This window comes from Nannobrachium achirus (genome assembly GCF_963921795.1).
Source record: "Nannobrachium achirus genome assembly, contig: SCAFFOLD_251, whole genome shotgun sequence".
Lineage (NCBI taxonomy): Eukaryota > Metazoa > Chordata > Actinopteri > Myctophiformes > Myctophidae > Nannobrachium > Nannobrachium achirus.
In genome coordinates this window covers 10,001-32,500 of record NW_027664698.1, presented here as the reverse complement: position 1 = coordinate 32,500, position 22,500 = coordinate 10,001, and the positions used below count along the sequence as shown (strand labels likewise).

Below are 22,500 nucleotides of genomic sequence, written 5' to 3'. Positions count from 1 at the left end.
TATATATATTTATATATAACATTTGGCCTCGCGCTGAGCTCCGCAGCCATGTAAACATCGTGCGGTCACAGTTACAGAAACTCTGAAAGAGAGAGAGAGAAAAAGCTCTTCTTATTTTGGAGAGAGAGAGACAGAGAGACAGAGAGACAGAGAGAGAGAGAGAGAGAGAGAGAGACAGAGAGACATAGAGACAGAGAGAGAGAGAGACATAGAGAGAGAGAGAGAGAGAGAGAGAGATGAGAGAGAGACACACACAGAAAGAGGAGAGACAGAGAGAGAGAGAGAGGGTTCAGTGACTCTGACATTTATTGCTGAACCAGAGTTTTTTAACCCCCTTGTTTTGTTTTGTTTTCTTTGGCTGTGCCTCGCCGTGTCTGTCTGTCTGTCTGTCTGTCTGTCTGTCTGTCTGTCTGTCCAGGACGGCGTTCTGGACAGACAGACACGGCATGGAAATGGCCCGCGACCCGTTTCCGGATACAAGCGGTTGAAGATGGATGGATATTAGGCCCGCTAACTAGAAAAAAAAAATAGTGTTTGCCTATAGCAAGGCCTATAGCAGTGTTTATATTATATAGACCTATAGCAAGGTTTATACCAGTAAGACTCCCTAAATCAGGAGATAAGCGACCGCCACGTTGCATACACAAACTTTAGAAGTCAATGGTAGCCAATCAGGAGGAAATATGGGAAATGGGACAGATCCATGTTGAAGACATGACTGTAGAGATACTGTGTACCGCTTTGCGTGATTTTAGAGCAAAATCTGTAGAAGCAGTGTCCAAAAATGTGTTTTCAGAATCGCCCTGATGGTGGCGCTAGAAGAGGGCCATATGAGAAATGAGGTTGTGGTTTGGCAGCCAGCTGTGCAAAGTTTGGCATGGATCGGGGCATCGGTGGCGAAGATATGAGTAGGGGAAATGTGTGACGTGTGACTGACAGACTGACAGCCGGTGGAGGATTTGATAGTAACTGCGACCTGACGGTCACAATTATATAGGCTTATAGCAGTGTTGTACCCGAACGCGTTCATTGAGCGATCGTTCATGAACACGTTCATATATTGGGCGAACGTGAACTGAACGTTCTTTGTGTCCTCTTGATGAACGTTACTGTCGAACTCGTTCATTCCGACGTCCGTGAACGGCGCTCGCCGGCCCGTTCGTGCGGCGGTCCACAGTCGCCTGTCCTCTCGTCTTTTTCATTCACGTGCACCCATCCACATGCGGTGCCGTCTGCATGCAGCTATGGGTGCTTCTCTTCACATGAAGCTCTGTGAATCTCCTCCTCGTTACGTCTTCTCTTCACATGAAGCTCTGTGAATCTCCTCCTCGTTACGTCTTCTCTTCACATGAAGCTCTGTGAACCTCCTCCTCGTTACGTCTTCTCTTCACATGAAGCTCTGTGAATCTCCTCCTCGTTACGTCTCGCAAGTAAAGCCTGACTATACTTTGTCATATAACGTCTTAATTGCCGAAAATAGCTGATCCGCAAGCTCACAACGCGTCGCATCCACAAGACAACGTGAGCTTGTAGATCAGCTATGTTAACCTGCGCGACATTTAGACACTTCTGCCTTCACAATAAGGGTGCAGGAAGACTGGGCACCTAAACATTGTGGGCACCTCAATGTTAAGTTGGATGAAATAATTGCTGTGTGTGGTTCTATATGGGCTGTGTCAATAATTTTGACAAATACTAGCTTGCAGCTACTTCTAAAAAAATACATTTGAATAGCCAAAAGTACAGTATAAAAATATTATGGTTAAAAAAAGAAATGAACTAATTCATTTTAGACGTTTTTGAACTTGAACTTGTTGAAAGTGAACTTTCCCTGGTATATCCATCTCTTTCCGTGGGAATTTACTGGAAGCTTTCTTGTACCACACTTCCGGTTAACAGCAGACATACAAGCTCACATCTCGTCGCAGATGCAACCGTTGTGAGCTTGTAGATCACACTCGGCTGCGGCGCCGGAAGATCCGTGCAACTTCTGCGCAATGCATTATGGGATGTTGGAAAGTTGTGGATAGCAACCACACTAATAAAGACATGGTAAACGGGCATGGATCCATGCATGGCACCTTGGCACAAAGCGCTGCCAGCACTGGCATCGATGCCCCTGCCGATGTGAGACGCTCAGTTGGCAGACTTGATTGATTGATTGAAGACTTTATTAGAAGTTTGCATTGGAAAAGGTACAGTTTCATGACGGTACAGTTCACTGGTACAAGGTCTACATGAAGGAGATCCATGAAAAGACTAAGCTTATTTCCACTGGAAACCATTGAAGTATCTCATATAACATTGAATGACAGACAAATAGAACACAGTACTATGCAGTAGATATGTAAAGAAAAACAAAAAAGAAAACAGTAAGTCTAAACAAACAGTATATACAAAGAAGGGGCAGGGGAGGGTAGGGTTGGGCTAGGTTAGTTTTTTTACCAGTTGCGAACGGCTGCTGCCTGTAAGTGGTTTTTTCATCATCACTGCATGTCCTTCTGTAGACCATCTCACAACCCGCTACGGCCCGGTGGGGTTCCATGGCCCAATACATATCATTTAGGGGGTCCTTGACGTGAAAAAGTTCTCACGCTTTTTTCAAAAATAGCAGATCTTTGAGCTCGCAGCTGTGAGCTTGTAGATCTGCAATTTATTTTATAGTTAAAGGGATATTCCACTTTCAAAAAAACTTTTGGTCACTTTATCGTCTAATCAGGCTTTCATGAACACCCTGAACAGTTTTTAATTAGCTTGATTCAATATGTAGATATTTGATGTAAATGTTACCAGGCCCTCCAGGCCCAGGGCCTCTCTCCACACACACCCATTGTAACTTCAAACTCCATTTTAACCATGACAGATTCATTAAAAACACCCATTATTTTTTCTGTTGACTCATACTACCCTCCTAATACGTGAGCAGGCCGTGTTTTCTCAATAACCCTTTTCATTTATTTTTAATAATTCTTTGGGAAAATGAGAAAAATAAAATACAAAACAAAATTGTATTTTACAAAAATTAAAGAAAGTATAAAGAAAATATGGAGAAAAAAAAAACGTATTAGGAGGGTAATATGAGTATGGAGTTTGAAGTTACAATGGGTGTGTATGGGGAGAGGCCCTGAGCCTGGGGAGGCAGACCCATGCAAGGCAGAGTTTTTTTTTTAAGTGGAATATCCCTTTAAATCATAAAATAATGGTTAAAGTGATGATGGGTCCCAGGTCTTAATTTAATAAATAAGACGTCACATGACTGCTGCGTCAGGCAGCGTCCGGTAAGAACTGGAGTCATCACCACTTCTGGGTAAAGAGCAACCAGATGCATTCTGGGTAAAGAGCAACCAGAAGCGCCCATTAATCTTACCATGTTTTCTCCCTCCTTCAAAGAACGTTGTTGCACAACGGCCGTTTGCACAACCGGGGGCAGATGCTTTCATTTGTGTGTGTGTGTGTGTGTGTGTGTGTGTGTGTGTGTGTGTGTGTGTGTGTGTGTGTGTGTGTGTGTGTGTGTGTGTGTGTGTCGTGTGTGTGTGTGTGTGTGTGTGTGTGTGTGTGTGTGTGTGTGTGTGTGTGTGTGCTTAAATGCAGGGGCGTCACACCAAATTCTGGGCCCTGGGTACAAGGATTCACTACGGGCCCCCCATGAATGTTAACTATTGAAAAATAGCAGATATACAAGCTCGCAGCGTGGCACCGAGTGCCGCGCTGCGAGCTTGTATATCTGCTATTTTTGAAAAATCGTGAAAATGTGTGCCAAGAAACCTATGTTTCCATGTCAGTGATGCTCAAACTTTTTCATGTGAAGGACCCCCCATCTCAAAATATTTAGTTCCAGGGACCCCCCAGAAGCAAAATTTGAGTTATAAATGTTCACTTAAAAAAATACATATTTTCAAAGATTTGCGCACATTTTCACGACTTTTCAAAAATAGCAGATATACAAGCTTGCAGCGCGGCACTCGGTGCCGCGCTGTGAGCTTGTATATCTGCTATTTTTCAATAGCTAAAGTATAGGGCCCCTCCACCTTGGGCCCTGGTAACTCAGTACCACTTTCCTACCCCTTGTGACGCCCCTGTGTGTGTGTGTGTGTGTGTGTGTGTGTGTGTGTGTGTGTGTGTGTGTGTGTGTGTGTGTGTGGCAGAGGGCCAGTGGCCACTGCTTGCTTGCGTGACAACAAGAGGTGGAAGAAGTACTCAGACTCATCTCGTCACATTCCTAAGACAAAAAACATTTAGTAAATTTACTAGGGGTGTAACGATACATTTTAATAGCGATTCGATACCACGATACATGGTTGACGATACGATACATGGACGATATTGGTTCATTCATGGCGATACGATACGATTCAATGATTTAAAATCGATACAGTAACTATTTAGCAAATAAATTAAATCTGTGTGAAAGGTGTGGATAGTGCAGTTTTTAAGGGAAACATGTATTATTATGGATATAAATAAGTAAACACAGTGATTATCTGCCAAATACATGGACATTGTATATTGATAAACCTGCACCTTGACATGAACCCAGAGATTACACACATTTATCGATAGACCAGTGTAGCTACAGTATATGGAAAGGAAAAGTAATTAAACCCCTCATTTTCATTTTTTCTTCTTAAAAATGCTAAATACAATGCACAAGTAGGTAGTATTGATACAATCGATTCTTTGCACTGCCGATTCGATACGATACAAAATAAAACTACATGATTCGATTAAAGCTGTTTTCATTTCCATATACTTAAGTTAAAAACGATATTTCGATACAGTTACTATATCGTTACACCCCTAAAATGTACCCCCATTGATTCCGGAATCAATGGGGGTAAATTCATTGTAATCAAATTATTGTCTTAGGAATGCGACAAATACAAAAAAAAAAAAAAATCATTGAAACTCAAGTCTCCATGGTCAATAATCAATAGAAAAAAGTCAATTTGGGGGTGAACTACTCCTTTAAGTAAAAGGTAATTATAAGTACTTGAGTAAAAGTACGTACTTTCGTAGCACTGAAGGTCACACTTCATATGCTGCTGGACCCCGACACGCACGCACGCACGCACACACGCACGCACGCACGCACGCACGCACGCACGCACGCACGCACGCACGCACGCACACACAGTGCAACCCTATATATCAGGGGTCCTCAAATACAAATCTTGAAGGTCCAGAAATATGTTTTTGAAACAGGTCCGGGTCCGAAAAAAAGGCGAAGGCGAAATAAGGCGGATACATTTATACAGTATGTACTGTATGTATGTATGTTTATTTTATAATCATTAGAATTGTTTATTTTAATTATTATTATTATTATTTGGAACTTTGGAAATCTCAGTTGGAACTGTTACCCCTGCTACCCGATGCTGGATAAGCGGTTGAAGATGGATGGATGGATGAATGGATAATTATTTATGCATGTAGAGTAGGCTACATTATTTACATTTATTGTGTAGCAATAAAACACTGGCTTATAGTTTAATTATTGGAAACTAAAGAGCATGAATGCAATATTAGGCTTGTCGTTCAGAATGGAAAATAAAGTGAAACGTAGCGTGAGGGGGAGAGGATTACTTGACATTCAGTTGACACACGTACTGCACAAGCCAGACTGTGCTGGTTGCCTATGTCAAATGGCCAGTCAAATCAGGGTCAACGAGTCATAGTTATTAACCTAACACAGCCTAGGATAGCTGGCAATAATATGCGACGACACATCACATTGTTAAAGACGCATGATCACGCATCGCGAGTTTCGCGACCATTTCTCGTCTAATGCAAGCAGTTGGAGCCTTACATCGTGGATATTAATGTGTTGCTGTTGTCCTCTCCAATTGAACAGCCAAAGGTAGAAGATCTCTAAGTTATTAATCCAGTGGGAGCAATGGTTTCCAAGAGGTTTTAGCAACTTTTTCAGGCAGCGAGCGGCATGAGTGTGTGGAGAGGGGAGGGGAGGGGGGAGCAGCATGGAGAGCGCTGCTTCGGAGGGAAGGAAAACCTTTGATCTACAAGCCCACAGCACGTTGCACCCGCTACGCTTTGTGGGCTTGCAAATTGGCGTAGGGGTGTGTCTTGTGAGCCTGTGTATGTGTTTGAGCGAATGAGCACATACACACCCACGCACACACACACAAACACAAATCACACACAGTCAGTCCGATCGTCAGATACAACTGTGCGGAGATTTCTCAGAAATGTGCCGCGGTCCGGACGGAGGTGCGCCTGGGTCCGGACATGGACCGCGGTCCGCCTATTGAGGACCCCTGCTATATATCCATTCCCAGTGTTCTGCGCATCAATAACGTGCTGTGTACACAAGCCGTCTTTTCTTAATGAAATCGTCATGCGGAACTAATTTACTGTCTGTTTGTCCAGGCGGAGGAGACCGAGGAGAGCTGGAGATCAGGTTTCCTTTCTGGGGGAATTCTCAAAACCCTCGCAGAGTTAAATTAAAGAAATATAAAAATACAAATAAAAGAACAACTGCCAACAACTACAGACATTTATATTTACAGCGCGTACAAATGATACTTAGTGATACTGATATTTAGTATTTACAGTATCGACTGCTTCTCCAACATTTTCATTTCAAAATGAAACCCCCAAACTAATTATGTGTTGTTTCATAATGAAACCCCCAAACTCATTATGTGTTGTTTCAGGGTTACTTTTGAAAGGGAAGAGAAAAAGGCTGTCATTTCTATTAGCTTGGAACCTCTGTCCACACACAGAGTGAGTAGACAGGTTTCTGAACTGTCCACAGTCCTCCTCTGAGACACAGAGTGAGTAGACAGGTTTCTGAACTGTCCACAGCCCTCCTCTTGAGACACAGAGTGAGTAGACAGGTTTCTGAACTGTCCACGGCCCTCCTCTGAGACACAGAGTGAGTAGACAGGTTTCTGAACTGTCCACAGTCCTCCTCTGAGACACAGAGTGAGTAGACAGGTTTCTGAACTGTCCACGGCCCTCCTCTGAGACACAGAGTGAGTAGACAGGTTTCTGAACTGTCCACGGCCCTCCTCTGAGACACAGAGTGAGTAGACAGGTTTCTGAACTGTCCACATCCCTCCTCTGAGACACAGAGTGAGTAGACAGGTTTCTGAACTGTCCACGGCCCTCCTCTGAGACACAGAGATAGTCTGGACAGGAATGGTGTTTAATTGCGACCGAAGGTCACATTATACCCTGAGAAATCTCATAGCTTATCTGACTGTCAGTATTTCTGACTGTCAGTACAGGAAGTGATGTCACGTGATGTCAGTGTGTCACAGTGATGTGGTACAGAATGACTCATATATGGGCATAAAAAGGATGTCACGTGACATCACTTCCTGTACTGACAGTCAGACAAGCTACGAGATTTCTAAGGGTATAAAAGTCCATATATGGTCATTCCCAGAAAAAGAAAAAACCTTTTATGCCCATACATGGAGATTTCTGATGTCATAAATCCCAGGCCGAAAATGAGAATGTTAGGGTACCCCCTTATGCCCATATATGGAGATCCACAGGCATCAAATCAAGGCCCTAACTCACCAAGGCCATGCTTGGCATTACTTACGTACGTGTTATGCCCATGTATGGAGATTCCTATATTGTCAATATTAAGGACATTATTAAGGATATTATGTTATAAATATTAAGGACATATATGGGAATGCCCATATTTGGTAATGTCCACCATATATGGGCATGTTTTGACATAACATAACTATCATGAAGGGGTCTACGTATATGAATAACTGGTCCCATATACATCACTGGCCAGATGGCCTTGTCACCCTGAGGTCGCAAGTCACCCTGAGGTGTCTTACTAGTTATAAACAATTCAATTATATGAAGATCAGTTTGAAAATGGCTGAAGTGTTTGTTCCTCATCTTACTGGGACCCCCGGCCCCCCACTTCAGGCTGCGACATACATAAACCACTGTAGCCCTATTCTATACCGTGGTTATTTGAAAATAGCCGATCTACAAGCTCACAACGTGTCACATCGCGATGCGTCGTGAGCTTTAGCGGGGCAGGTAAATGCATTTTTGCACTAAAATACTTCACAAGTGGAAAGAAACCTAAAACTTTTCACAAGTACTCCTTAGGGGTTGTTCCTATGATAAAACACGTTAGACACTGAAAAATCAAAATGGCTGCCATGTTTCCAAGATGGCTGCCTCTGAACAGTACGCCAGCCAGTTAATGTCCGATTTTCATAATATTAGAGTTGTTTTGTAGGTTTTAAAACATCGTGAGTTCATTTATTACTCTTTTAAAGCAGCCAGAATAACTTTTCTGACTTTTGGTTGGGGTCTTTCCTCACCTGGGACCCCCCAAACAGACCCCTGAGCTTATCTGAGTAGTCGCTTTGCTCCTGCTCCAGAGCAATGTTAAATTAGATCATAACTGAAGCATTAAAGTTGTTGTAACTGGGCTCTGAAAGCAAAAATGAGTAGTAGCAAATACCCAGGGGTCTTCCACAGGGGTCCCGGACCCCTAGGGGGTCCTCAGAGTTACTACAGGAGGCCTGCCGAATCTTGATGGGGAAGTTCCTTTTTTTTTATATGTATATATATTTTTACATTTGAAACTGTTTTTATTAGTATTCTCAGTATTATTTATAACATGTGTGTGTTAGACAGACAGGTTCACAGGTATTGCAAGAATTAAGGTATTGCAACTTCTCACTTTGGGCGCACAGTCTAACATGTCCATTTATTGCATTGCACTAACACTGACAACACAACACACACACCTCTTTGTTATCGTCACCCCAAAACCCGCACCCTATCCTCTTAAAGAGCTCACGGTCAATTGTACCCAAAGAAATTCACTACTATACATGTCCTCCCTAATAATGTTGACAGTTTCCACTATATCATTTGCAGGGAGGAGAGTGCAAGGCAGGTTATTGTTTGAGCAGCTGCACCGTCCCTTGTAACCTGCTTTGCAAACACATTTGATGAGCTTTGCCTTTGCAGCAGGGATGGCAAGAAACCTGACTGGAACATACCCTCCACTCTCTGAATTCCATCTATTTTTTCAATTGATGGAAGCTCAGGGCAATTTGTCAGGTATGACGAAGTAGGCATCATAATACGATACCTTCATCAAGGGACATGATTTTGAGGAAGTGCAAACACATGAAGAGGCTGATACCCCGATTCCTTATCAAGTCCTTGCCTCCGGTACAAAAAAAGGAAATTGATATATTCGAGTGAGTTCAAGTTGATGTTACAAATGTCAAGGGTTCCTTTGCGTTTTTCAGGTGTTGACTGGGGAAGAACATTTGTTGGAATCACCAAAAAGACATGGGTCAATGCCTACTTGATGATGATGATGATGATGATGATGATGATGATGATGACCAAGCCACTAACCGCTTCAAGGACCTTGGCAAGGTCATTGGCCATTCCTCCTGAGCTTATAAATTGTGAGCTTCCATCAACATTGCAGTCCGAACATTTTGCATGCCATGTTTACAGTTCAAAAGGTCCAACAACCCTGGGATTACTCAGATGGGAACTATTTCTGTCAAATAACTTGGAGGGTGAGATGCTACCTCCAACTCGTGCTGCACTGCTACCACATTACCTCCGTGCCAACTCCGTCACAATGCAGGATAAATCATACCTGACAAATTTCCCTGTGCTTCCACCAATCGAAGAAAATAGATGGAATTCAGAGAGTGGAGGGTATATTCCAGGTTTCAGTTTTCTTGCTCTCCCTGCTCCAAAGGCAGTACTTGAGCCCATCAAATGTGTCTGCAAAGCAGGTTGTAAGGGACGGTGCAGCTGCTCAAATAACCTGCCTTTCACTCTATGCTATGGTGGAGACTGTGTCAACACTATTAGGTTGGACATTGAAGATGATGATGATGATGAAGACGAATATATCCTGCATGTCTGAAATTACTGTAGTGTAGTGAATCTCTTTGGGCGTAATTAACCATGGGCTCTATAAGAGGATAAGGTGAGGGTTTTGGGGTGACAATAACAAAGAGGTGTGTGTGTGTGTGTGTGTGTGTGTGTGTGTGTGTGTGTGTGTGTGTGTGTGTGTGTGTGTGTGTGTGTGTGTGTGTGTGTGTGTGTGTGTGTGTGTGTGTGTGTGTGTGTGTGTGTGTGTGTACAAACATTCCCGTGTCATTCCATCCATGTTTCATCTCTGTGATAACTTGGAAATGTTTGCATCTTTGACAGCTAATACACCAGATGTTGTTGTGGTTGATGAAGAGTCCAGGGAAGTGTCTGTATTGGAGATGGCCTGCACCTTTGACCCTAGCCTAGAGGAAGCTTTCATGACCAAGGTCATTAAATACCAACCTCTCCTAAATACGATCTCAGAGCTGGGGTACAGGTGCAGACTATTTGTTTTCATATTTGGCAGCCTAGGACATACCCACAGGCTGGTTGTTAGAGGGTTTCAACAACTTGGAGTGCCTAAAAAAGAGGCAAAAAGGCTGGCAAAGTATTGTTCCGTCTCCGCTATAATCGGCAGCCGCCACATATGGCGGAGACGCTGTTACTTATACCCGTAGAGTACCAAGTGCCTTGCTATTGTATCATGAAGACATAATGCCATGATTTTGTAAATGTTACTCTACTGCACCTATACTATTTGTGTCCGTGTATGCATCTCCTTTGTGTGGACATAAATAAATGGTTAAAATGTGTGTGTGTGTGTGTGTGTGTGTGTGTGTGTGTGTGTGTGTGTGTGTGTGTGTGTGTGTGTGTGTGTGTGTGTGTGTGTGTGTGTGTGTGTGTGTTGTCAGTGTGAGTGCAGTGCAATAAATGGAAATGTTGTTCTGCACCCAAAGTGAAAAGTTGCAATACCTTCATTATTGCAATCCCTGCAGTAACAGCTGTCAACCATAACTGTTTTAACACAAAAAACGTTATAAATAATACTGAGAATACTAATAAACCATCAAAGTACAATACATAAAACCAGGATACATAAAAACATTCAAAGTTTCAAATGTAAAAAAAAAAAGAAAAAAAAAAGATCTCATCGAGATTTGGCAGGCCCCCTGTAATAGCTCTGAGGACCCCCCCAGGGGTCCCGGACCCCCCGTGGAAGACCTCTGTTATTTGCTACTAGTCATTTTTTATTTCAGAGCATATTTCAGATCTAATTTAACATTGTTCTGGTGCAGGAGCAGAGCGATTACTGAAATAGGCTCAGGGGTCTGTCTGGGGGGTCCCAGGTGAGGAAAGACCCCAACCAAAAGTCAGAAAGGTTATTCTGGCTGCTTTAAAAGTGTAATAAATGAACTCAGGATGTTTTAAAACCTACAAAACAACTCTAATATTATGAAAATTCGATATTAACTGGCTGGCGTACTGTAAAACATATCCGAAAAGGCAGCCATCTTTAAAACTGGCGGACATTTTGAAAATTAAGTGTCTAATGTGATTTTTCTAAAGAATGACCCAAGAGGTACACTCTGTAAAATTGTGGTGCTTCTTTCCAGAACTGAAGTATTGTTCTCCTTAACAGCCCCGCTACTTGTAGATCTGCTATTTTCAAACATTTTATACTTTCACTTTTGGTACTTTAGGTACATTTTGATGCCAATACTTTCGTACTTTTAATCAAGTACATTTTGAATTCTGGACTTTTACTCGTAACGGAATATTTCTATATTGCAGAATTTAATACTTTTAACACCACTGTTTTAGAGCCACTGATCTACACAAATATTCTTTCAAACGCACGCACACACACACACACACACACACACACACACACACACACACACACACACACACACACACACACACACACACACACACACACACACACACACACACACACACACACACACAGGTCCAAAGTAAAGTCAGCTGACAGACAGAGCTGAGTTGCGGTGATAAGTGTGTTGTTGTCAGATGACCCCTGCGACCCTCTTAGTCCGTCCCCGTCCGTCACACTCTGTCACTCTGTCCGTCACACTGCCGTCACACTCTGTCAACACCGACGTGTCATCGAGTGTCACTTTGACCCTCGTTAAAACAACAACACTAACGGTGCTGAGCCCAGTTTAAAGAGGCGGTGCCATAGTTTAGTACTTGTTCTGTTTTGTATGTGTCTATGGAGTTAACATTACTCTAATAGGCCACCTGGTGTGGTTATAATATGTTTTGTATGTGTCTATGGAGTTAACATTACTCTAACAGACCACCAGGTGTGGTTATAATATGTTTTGTATGTGTCTATGGAGTTAACATTACTCTAATAGACCCCCAGGTGTGGTTATAATATGTTTTGTATGTGTCTATGGAGTTAACGTTACTCTAATAGACCACCAGGTGTGGTTATAATATGTGTTGTATGTGTCTATGGAGTTAACGTTACTCTAATAGACCCCCAGGTGTGGTTATAATATGTTTTGGATGTGTCTATGGAGTTAACATTACTCTAATAGACACCTAGGTGTGGTTATAATATGTTTTGTATGTGTCTATGGAGTTAACATTACTCTAATAGACACCTAGGTGTGGTTATAATATGTTTTGTATGTGTCTATGGAGTTAACATTACTCTAATAGGCCACCTGGTGGGGTTTTAATATCTTCTCTTTGTATTTTTGGTTTCTTCCTGAAAGCTGACAGCCTGTTTGTCAAAAGGCAGATGTAATGAATCATAAACTGTTGGTGTGGATAACTTCAGCTGGGTCACCACCCACTATGACCACTAGGCAGGAGCGTGTCGCTATAGAGTAGTGAGGTGTGAGGTAATTTACACATCCTACCTACCATCCTACCTGGTTCGCGGTTTTCTAACCCCATTCTGAATTCCCATAGACCTTTTTCATATCGCGTCATATAAGAACTGTGTTCCAGTTATAAACAAATTATCTCAGCGGTTTGACTCATATGGATATGAAGAATCAACTGATGGTGAAAAAACGCTAATGTTACTGTCGCCGAATTAGTTACATTTTCGCTAGAAACAGGCTTTATCACTTATGAGTGACTGACTATCATAAACCATACAGAGCCTCCTCGCCGACAATATTGCAAAGGCTGTTTGTTTATTTTTGGACCACAATGCTTATATGAGAGGATTTAAGGTGACTCAATGTTATTCTCCATAGAGAATTACTTCAGTGGAACCACGGGATGAGCGAGTCACGTCATGACTTCACTGCTCTATAGAGGGTATGACTTCACTGTTCTATAGAGGGTATGACTTCACTGTTCTATAGAGGGTATGACTTCACTGTTCTATAGAGGGTATGCGCATGACTTCACTGTTCTATTGAGGGTATGCGCATATGCATAAAGTGAATGGCATATCGAGTGGCAAATCGAGTGGTTTAGTGAGTTTAACGTTGTTCAACATTGTTTAATGCAGTCAGATAGGACTTTTCTGTTTGGATGTTTGGATGTTTGGGCTGTCAAGGCCAGAAAGTCATTTTTGCCACTCAGTAGGCGTTCCTGCATAACTTCAGGTATGATGATGATGTCATGCGCATACCCTCTATTTCTACAAGTCATCTTTTTGACAACCAAACCTAACCCTGTCCTCGGTGTTAAGTGTTGGCTATCTTAAATACCAATCCCAGTGATATTAGCTTAACCCTGTCTGTCTGTTATCCTGAGCGGTTCCAATCTCACCCGTCTCTTTCTCTACATCAGACCTAGTCTGGGATCACTTCACTTTTCAGGGTTGTAACCGGTCTGGAGCGGAAACCACAACACGTCATGTTGTAGTACTCAAAGGACTACAATTTGCCGGAAAGATCAAACCGGATTCAGTTTTGACCCAAAATATTCCCCTGCGCTCAAGGACATACTTTTAGGGCCTACCTAATAAACTCCTTGATGCGGAGTAGTTTTGCTTTTGAAAAATTAGTTTGGTATATGCATCTTTTAGTCCAACTGTTAGCTTAGCGACTGGCAAGACTACACTAGGCTACTGGAGCATTTTAATAGGGATTGGGGAAACAAACGGAGGGAACCAAATCAAAGCGACGCCGCTTCTTCCAGTGGTTTCCGCGCTTTAGGCGGAAACCAAACGGCCTGTTGTGAACGAACACCAGGCTTTTTCTCAGAAAGCCTGGTGGGCCAGGTTACATCAGACCTAGTCTGGGATCACTTCACTTTTCAAGGTTTGATCCGGTCGGGAGAGGAAACCACAACACGTCATGTTGTAGAACTCAAAGGACTACAATTTGCCGGAACTATCAAACCGGATTCAGTTTTAACCCAAAATAATTCCCCTGCGCTCAAGGACATACTTTTAGGGCCTACCTAATAAACTCCTTGATGCGGACTAGTTTTGCTTTTGAAAAATCGTTTGGTATATGCATCTTTTAGTCCAACTGTTAGCGACTGGCAAGACTACACTAGGCTACTCAAGCATTTTAATAGGGATTGGGGAAACAAACGGAGGGAACCAAATCAAAGCGACGCCGCTTCGTCTAGTGGTTTCCGCGCTTTAGGCGGAAACCAAACGGCCTGTTGTGAACGAACACCAGGCTTTCCCCCAGAAATCCTGGTAGGCGAGGTTACATCAGACCTGAGTTGCTTCTGTTTTTCTCCCTACACCAAACCTCTTGGGCAAACCTGAGCTTGTGAAGACATGAGATCAAACATGAGCTTGTGAAGACATAAGATCAAACCTGAGCTTGTGAAGACATAAGATCAAACATGAGCTTGTGAAGACATAAGATCAAACCTGAGCTTGTGAAGACATAAGATCAAACATGAGCTTGTGAAGACATGAGATCAAACCTGAGCTTGTGAAGACCTTTTCCACCTCAAACTGTCACTCACCGTAACGTTGAATGTACTTGTAGACAGTTTGATTCATGTTCCAGCAGAAACAGGATAGTTCATTCAAACACTTCAGCTTAGAGTTGACCATTTGACATTTATTAGAAATAACGTATAACGTAACATTTATGCAATGATATTGCATTGAGTTTGGCAGATGGGCTCTGCTCTGATGATATACAGATTTATCTGTGTAAACGTAACATGACACAGAATCTGCTATCTCAGACCCCCAACACTCACTCACATGCTGTGAGAATAATCCATGCAGAGCCACACCTTTAAGAATGAGATAAGATAAATAAGTGAATGAAATGTGGTTAAATGCTATATATGGTTATTTCCGACGAAATAACGCCATGAGTGCAGAGTCCCATTTCCATTAACGAGGAGCCGTATGCCCTCCTCATCTAAACCGTTATCCCACAATGATGCGAACGTAGATGAGGATTAATGGAAATCTAACGAGTAAGACTAGTAATAGACAAGCATGTCTAATTTTCTTCATATGCAAGGTCCGATGACCCAGCCCTACTACTCATGTGATAACTCTGTACCGACCCGAGACATCACATGAATAGATCGGCAAACCATGTTCTCGTGGAAAACAGATTTGATATGAACAAAATATTCTACATGTCGTCATCCGAGCGCTCAAGATGATGCCCCATTCATGTGGACCCTGTTTCAGGCACTGATCCTGATACAGCCAGATGAATTATTAGGGCAGACCATGCTCCGGCGAGTCATATCTGACATGAAGAAAATATGCTATCTAAGAAACTACTGTAATAAGTGCGTAATAGCAAACCTTGATCTCCGGCGAGACATGGCAACCCTTGATCTCCGGCGAGAACATATCTGTTATGAATAAATTGTAAAAATACGTAATGGCCTTCGCATAACCACCGAACCCGAACCCCCAACCCACACTACGGCAGGAGTATAAGATGACCAATTAACAAAGAATATCATGCCATCTGAATGATAGATTACCATTAGTTAATGCTCGTGCTTTCTGAGATGCAAGATCTCGTGCCTTAAGCCGATATATCGCTTGAAAGCTTCAGACCGCCAACGTCTGACCAACGCTTCAGTGCTTGATGACAAGTACACCCCCTGGACATGCCCCAATATGACGCAGGGACTCTCCCCCCGATCCAACCCTTGATGCTGACTGCCTAGCAGGGAGGGACTGGGATAAATAATGAACCTCCTGAATTATTTGCTACTTGATTACGAGTTAACACTCATTTTTAGCTGAAGAATCTCAGCCGCAGTAAAATGAAGAATCGTAGCAGCAGATGCCAATGTCCTGTGGATTTAATGGATGATGAACCAGGGATGCTGCCGAGTTCCGCTTGGGGCAAATCCACATCTCCGGCACGCCGAACACGGCCTGGCAGCGAACCCAGCCCTTGACATGGCCTTCCCGGTATCCGTGAAGATGAGATCAACCTCCAGGATTTAGACATCATTGCAGGTAGCGGGACATAGAGGAATGACAGAAAACAGCGGTATCAGATCTTATGACAAATAATCATATCTGCTAGAATGATTGCTCCAGCTTAATATTAATTGAAACATGAGCTGAGAGACAAGTAAAAAGTCAGAGCGTGTATGTTAATATGAGAGACTAAGTATGATAGTGCATTTACACGAGCGTCTTCATTGAGAATGAATGCTGCATGACAGTGTGACGACGGTTTGAGTTTATAAATTCAATGAGTCTGACTTTAAATGCATAGTGAAGCGAGTTTGAAACATTTGAATGTGCGAACACAGCAGCAAGATTGTGAACTGTTGTGACGAAGCTAGAAACACAACCGCCCTAAGGACTACGAGCCATGGCTTGACATCTATAGACCTACTGCACATAGTATATGGAACAGGGCTGCTACTTTAAAGCATTTTGAGATGAAATAATGCTTTGTTCGAAGCTTTATACCCTGAACATATGTAAAGTGTCAATGCGACATAGCTCTGTTTATACAATGCTGTACCCCCTCCAGCTGTATATGTTCCCCATTCCAACAGTTTTTATTTTAAATATGACACTTGCTTTGGCAATGTAAACGTATGTTTTCTCGTGCCAATAAAGCTCTTTTGAAATGAATTGAGTGAATGGTTACGAGGTAGCATTTTGAGCAATACCAGCCACCGTAGCATACAACAGACTTGAACAGGATTCATTTGAGAAAGATATAGTTTGATAAACGAATGACCTGCCTTTCATGGCTTCGGGAGAAGATCCAAATACCAAGGTGAGCTTGATTACTGCTCGGCAATGACCATGACTGCAAAAGATGAAACCCGCAGCACCGACGCACTCCTGGACCTTCCAGCCTCCTTGATGAACCCGAGGTCGTCCCGACAGCATACATCTCCATGATGGCAATCGCTCATAAGACAGAAAACAGAGCAGTATGAGATCAAGCAATGAATAAATGTGCAGTGCCGAAATAGAGAAAGGCCATGATAGGCCGGACCAGAATAATACATTGCAGAAATAGGCCATGATAGGCCAGAGCAGAATTAATACATTGTATTGCAGAAACAGGCCACGATAGGCCAGCAGAATTAATATATTTGCAGTGCAGAAATAGGCCACGATAGGCCAGCAGAATTAATATATTTGCAGTGCAGAAATATAAAGGCCACGATAGGCCAGTACAGAAATTAATACATTTGCAATTCAGAAATACAGAAATTAATACATTTGCAATTCAGAAATATGAATAAAGGCCACGACAGGCCAGCGCAGAATTAATACATTTACAATGCAGAAATATAAATAAAGACCACGATAGGCCAGCACAGAAATAATTATTTGCCATGCTAAGCAAAAGCAGAATGTAGCAACGCAATGCTCGAAATAGCAAAATGCTTAAATCGAAAATGCTCGAAATAGCAAAATGCTCGAAATAGCAAAATGCTTAAATCGAAAATGCTCGAAATAGCAAAATGCTCGAAATAGCAAAAAGCTTGAATCCAAACTGCTCGAATAGCAAAATGCTCGAATCGAAAATGCTGGAAATAGCAAAAAGCTTGAATCGAAAATGCTCGAAATAGCAAAAGTGCTCGAAATAGCAAAATGCTCAGCACTCGAAAATACTCAGTACTCGAAAGTAGTCGAAATACTCAGTACTCGAAAATACTCAGTACTCGAAAATACTCAGTACTCGAAAATACTCGATACTCAGGCAAAATGGCAAAATACTCAATGGACAATGACTGACCTCATGGTATCGCCAGTAGCAGCTGAAGCTGTAGTATCAATGCGATCTGCTGTGCTAGCAGACTCATGACTGACCTCATTGCGACCGTAGGTCGCACTTTACTATCAAAACCACCACAAAGTGTAACTCCGTCCGTCCCTCCGTCTGTCTGTCAGTCTGTCTGTCACACCTCACACGTCACACTTTTTCCCTGCTTATATCTCCGCAACCGTTGCCCCGATCCATGCCAAATTTGCACACACGTTCCTTGGCTGCCAAACTACAACCTCCAAGGACCCCCGGAGCTCCAGGGACCCCCAGGTCCCTGGGGGACCCCCAGATGTAAAAAATGACCAAATGCGCAAACATGACCAAATGACCACCCCAACGGGGCTGCTCACGGGGAATTCCCGGGGACCGCCGACTCCTGGTGCTCCAGAACGGATGCAAAAGTGGTGGCGCCCCCAGTGGAGGACCCCCTACACTGCAGCTCACATAAAATGCCGTAACTCCGGCTAGGAGCGACCGGGACAGCCGGGGCCGGTACCTATTCGTCCGCCTTGCCGGCGCGGAGACCCCACCCCTCATTTCTCACATGGCCCTCTTCTAGCGCCACCATGAGGCCGATTCTTGCAAAACACATTTTTGGACACTGCTCCTACAATTTTCGCCCTAAAATCACGCAAATCGGTACACAGTATGTCTACACTCATCCCATCAACATGAATCTGTCCCATATAGCGCCACCTCCAGGCCGATTTTTAAAAACACATTTTTGGACACTGCTCCTACAGATTTTGCCCTAAAATCACTACACAGTATGTCTACACTCATGTCATCAACATGGATCAGGAAGATTTTGGCAAAACACATTTTTGCCCTATTTGTGGAGATAAGTGACCTACGGTCGCTTAACTCCCGATTAGGGAGCCTTACTGGTAGTAACCGCAGAGGAAGCATCAAGCTTTATGGTTTGGCTGCCATAATAGCAACAGCCTGGGTAAAGTAGTCTTAGCTGTAATGATTAGCATGCATGTTAACAGCAGTTCGAGTGGCTGTAGCATTAGCTGTAATTATTATTAGACATGAAGCAGCTGAAGCATGAGCTGAACTGAGAACGCCAATAATTATACAATGCTAGACTGCTTAGAGCTGCATACAGTTTATGCTAACCAAGCAATGAAGCTATCACCTGTCAAGCACAGGAATGGATGAGAGCTAGCTTTAGCTTAGCATGAACAAACAGCCAGGATGCTAGCATTAGCTCACCACCAAACAATTTAAATGAGGGAGTCACGATACCAGCCTCGACCCGGAAGCCCTTAAGCAGCTCTTAACCACATTTCCCGTTGCACATTTAACTAAATATAAATCCTCAATCTCGACTCAATCCTATACTAATCGACTCCAAAGCAGCTAGAAAGAGTGCTGAGGTGAGATCAACACTGCACCACACCAAGATGAAACTCTCCGGTTGCCAGAGTCTGTGAGTGAAACAAGGGACCTGGTCTATGAAAACAAGCCCAAGATTCACCCCTTCACCGCTCTAATACGTTTGCCATTTCTAAAGGAACGATGAAGGCAAGCCATATAGACAACTGCACTTCAGAACGAGCCCAACAGAAGCAACCCACTTCTAGAAACTTAACAGAAATAAACCAAGTTGCTTATAACGAGCAGACGTGGCAACACTGCCAGCCTGAGAACAGGTGTGGATGTGTGAATGATAGAAGCAGTACAGACTGGTTATGAGAGGCTTCTGGTTACGAGAGCCTCCATTATCAAACTTTCCACCGCATGGAGAATTTACTGGTGCCTACATTTATATGCCACAAAGTAAGACCTTCATTACCATACTTATCGTACGCCGAAGAGACTGAACTCCTGCAGGGCAGAATGAAAGCTTCCCCACTACAAAAGATGGTGCAGGCTAATTCCTGGAGACCGTCAGAATCCAATAAATGATATGCTGCAACTTCACCGAACAACCGTAAATATCGAGGATATCAGGTTAACTTGACGACTCAAGCAAGACATAAACCATTGACCTCCAGAACCATTTAGTTTAGGCTCTTTTGCCGCACCTGATTTCCAACCAAATGCTACATGCAGCTGAGTAAACCAGACTATTTTTCTAACACACATCACACAACCTGCTTCGACAGCTGAACATGAAGAATGAGCAGTGAGCAGAGGCTGCTTATAAGGACTACACTGAGCAAAGAGGGCGTGTGTGAAGTAGCTTGTAGCGAATGAGAGTGAACGTGGGCGTATGAATTAATTAGCTGTTAGCGAATGAAGAGGGGGGGTTCGGGTTATATCTAGACTCTAACTTCCGTGTCCCAATGAACTACGCTGCGCTAGATTTTCTGTGCTCATTTCAGCTTGAATGCTTTGTTTGTTTATTTATTTATGGTGCTTGCTTGCTGTTTCCTGTGTCCTTCACTATAAAAGCACTGCTGAGGGAGGGTCAGTGGCGTCAGTTCAGCAAAAGCTAGGGTATGGCAAATCATAATAACTGATCATTATGTTTTATAGGGTATGGCAAATCATAATAACTGATCATTATGTTTTAGCGGAGAAAAATCACAGCACCTCTTCTTTAACTGTACCTGTTAATATACGGTTGTGCTCAAAATTATTCACCCCCCCCCCCTGCAAATCTATTGGTTTATTGGTAAAATTCACAAACTGACAACTGAACTAAATAAATAAATCATACAAGAATAATGTAAATAGCTCAAAAGTAACATTTGTTGTGTTTTTTTTCCAAATTCAATGCTAAATGCCACTTTCAACGCCACTTTCACTTTCAATTATCCAACTCTTAATTACACCTGAAAACATCTGTAATCAAATGCAATCGACTAATCAAGAGGTTAAATCGTTACATCAGATGTGCAATCTGGCCTGATAGAGATTTGAAGTGTTGACTGTGATTAGAGCAGTCAGAAACATGGCTAAGTTTAAGGAATTGTCAGAAAAGTTCAGAGAAGAGATTATTGCTTTGTAAAAAAAATGAAAAGGATATAAAACAAGTGCAAAGACACTGAATGTTCCAGAAAGTAGAGTTTTGAGCATAGTTGACACGTTCTACGTTAAAGGAACAGTGGTTACACTAATGAACACATTTGTCAGAGGGGGTTGGATACAGGGACGTGCTGGCCATTGGTAAAAGCAGGACAACTCCCGAACGGCCGGTTCATTCCTGGCCGGTCCAGGCCGGCCATTAGGAAAACATTAAAATAAAATGTCAGCCTTCGTTCCATTTTGGGGGCTGGGCGGCCAACAACGTAAATCGTCACTGTCGGGCAGAAACCTCGTATCTCCAAGTTTCAGATTTGTAAATTTTTTCGCAAAGCAAAGCCCTGCTTCATCATACAAGGCCGTCGCACAAAAGTAGTGAAAACAGCAGATCTACAAGCACACAACACCTCGCGGTGCGAGGCGTGCTTGTAGATCGGCTGTTTTCACTAGTTTAATTATTTTTTTTAATGATAAATACAAAACAAACGGTTTTGGACATACAAGGTTTCCACCCGACCACGACGAAATATAACTCATGTAATTGGCCCACTGGCTTGTCACTTGTCATGATCTGTAATGGCAAATCTTTGAGTAGCAGCAGCGCTATAGAGAGAGATCTCTCTATATAGCGCTGCAATGAGGGCCTCTACAACTCTTTTTCCCGGGCTGAATCAGGGGCCCAGCACGTCCCTGGTTGGATAATTTCAAGCACAACTTGTATGTGTGAATAAAAAGTCTAAAATGTGTCCCTGCAGATGTGGACGAGTGCTCTGAGGGGAACGGCGGCTGCCAGCAGATCTGTGTCAACATGATGGGCAGTTATGAGTGTCGCTGCCGCGACGGGTTCTTCCTGAGCGACAACCAACACACCTGCATCCAGCGGCCCAAAGGTTGGCGCACACACACACACACACACACACACCTGCATCCAGCGGCCCAAAGGTTGGCACACGCACACACACACACACACACACACCTGCATCCAGCGGCCCAAAGGTTGGCGCACGCACACACACACACACACACACCTGCATCCAGCGGCCCAAAGGTTGGCGCACGCACACACACACACACACACACACACACACACACACACACACACCTGCATCCAGAGGCCCAAAGGTTAGTGCACGCACACACACACACCTGCATCGAGCGGCCCAAAGGTTAGTGCACGCACACACACACACCTGCATCGAGCGGCCCAAAGGTTAGTGCAACACACACACACACCTGCATCCAGCGGCCCAAAGGTTAGCGCACACACACACACACACACACACACACACACACACACACACACACACACACACACACACACACACACACACACACACACACACACACACACCTGCATCCAGAGACCCAAAGGTTAGCGCACGCACACTGCAATTTCAAAGTGCATCTTTTCTAGTTGTTTCGTTATAATACACAAACAGGTCTGGCCATATTATCACCACAGATATGCTCT

At 43.2% G+C, this 22,500-nt stretch overlaps 1 protein-coding gene across 1 annotated transcript in view; it reads left to right on the top strand.

Moving 5' to 3' along the window:
* LOC308280839 (uncharacterized protein) overlaps positions 1-22,500 on the top strand; it is a gene marked incomplete at both ends in the record, with an annotated part of 85,934 nt that overhangs the window by 58,901 nt on the left and 4,533 nt on the right. Inside the window, one exon of the mRNA XM_080755158.1 lies at positions 21,785-21,919. Coding sequence (XP_080611284.1) covers positions 21,785-21,919 — 135 coding nt within the window. The remainder of the gene's footprint in view (positions 1-21,784; positions 21,920-22,500) is intronic.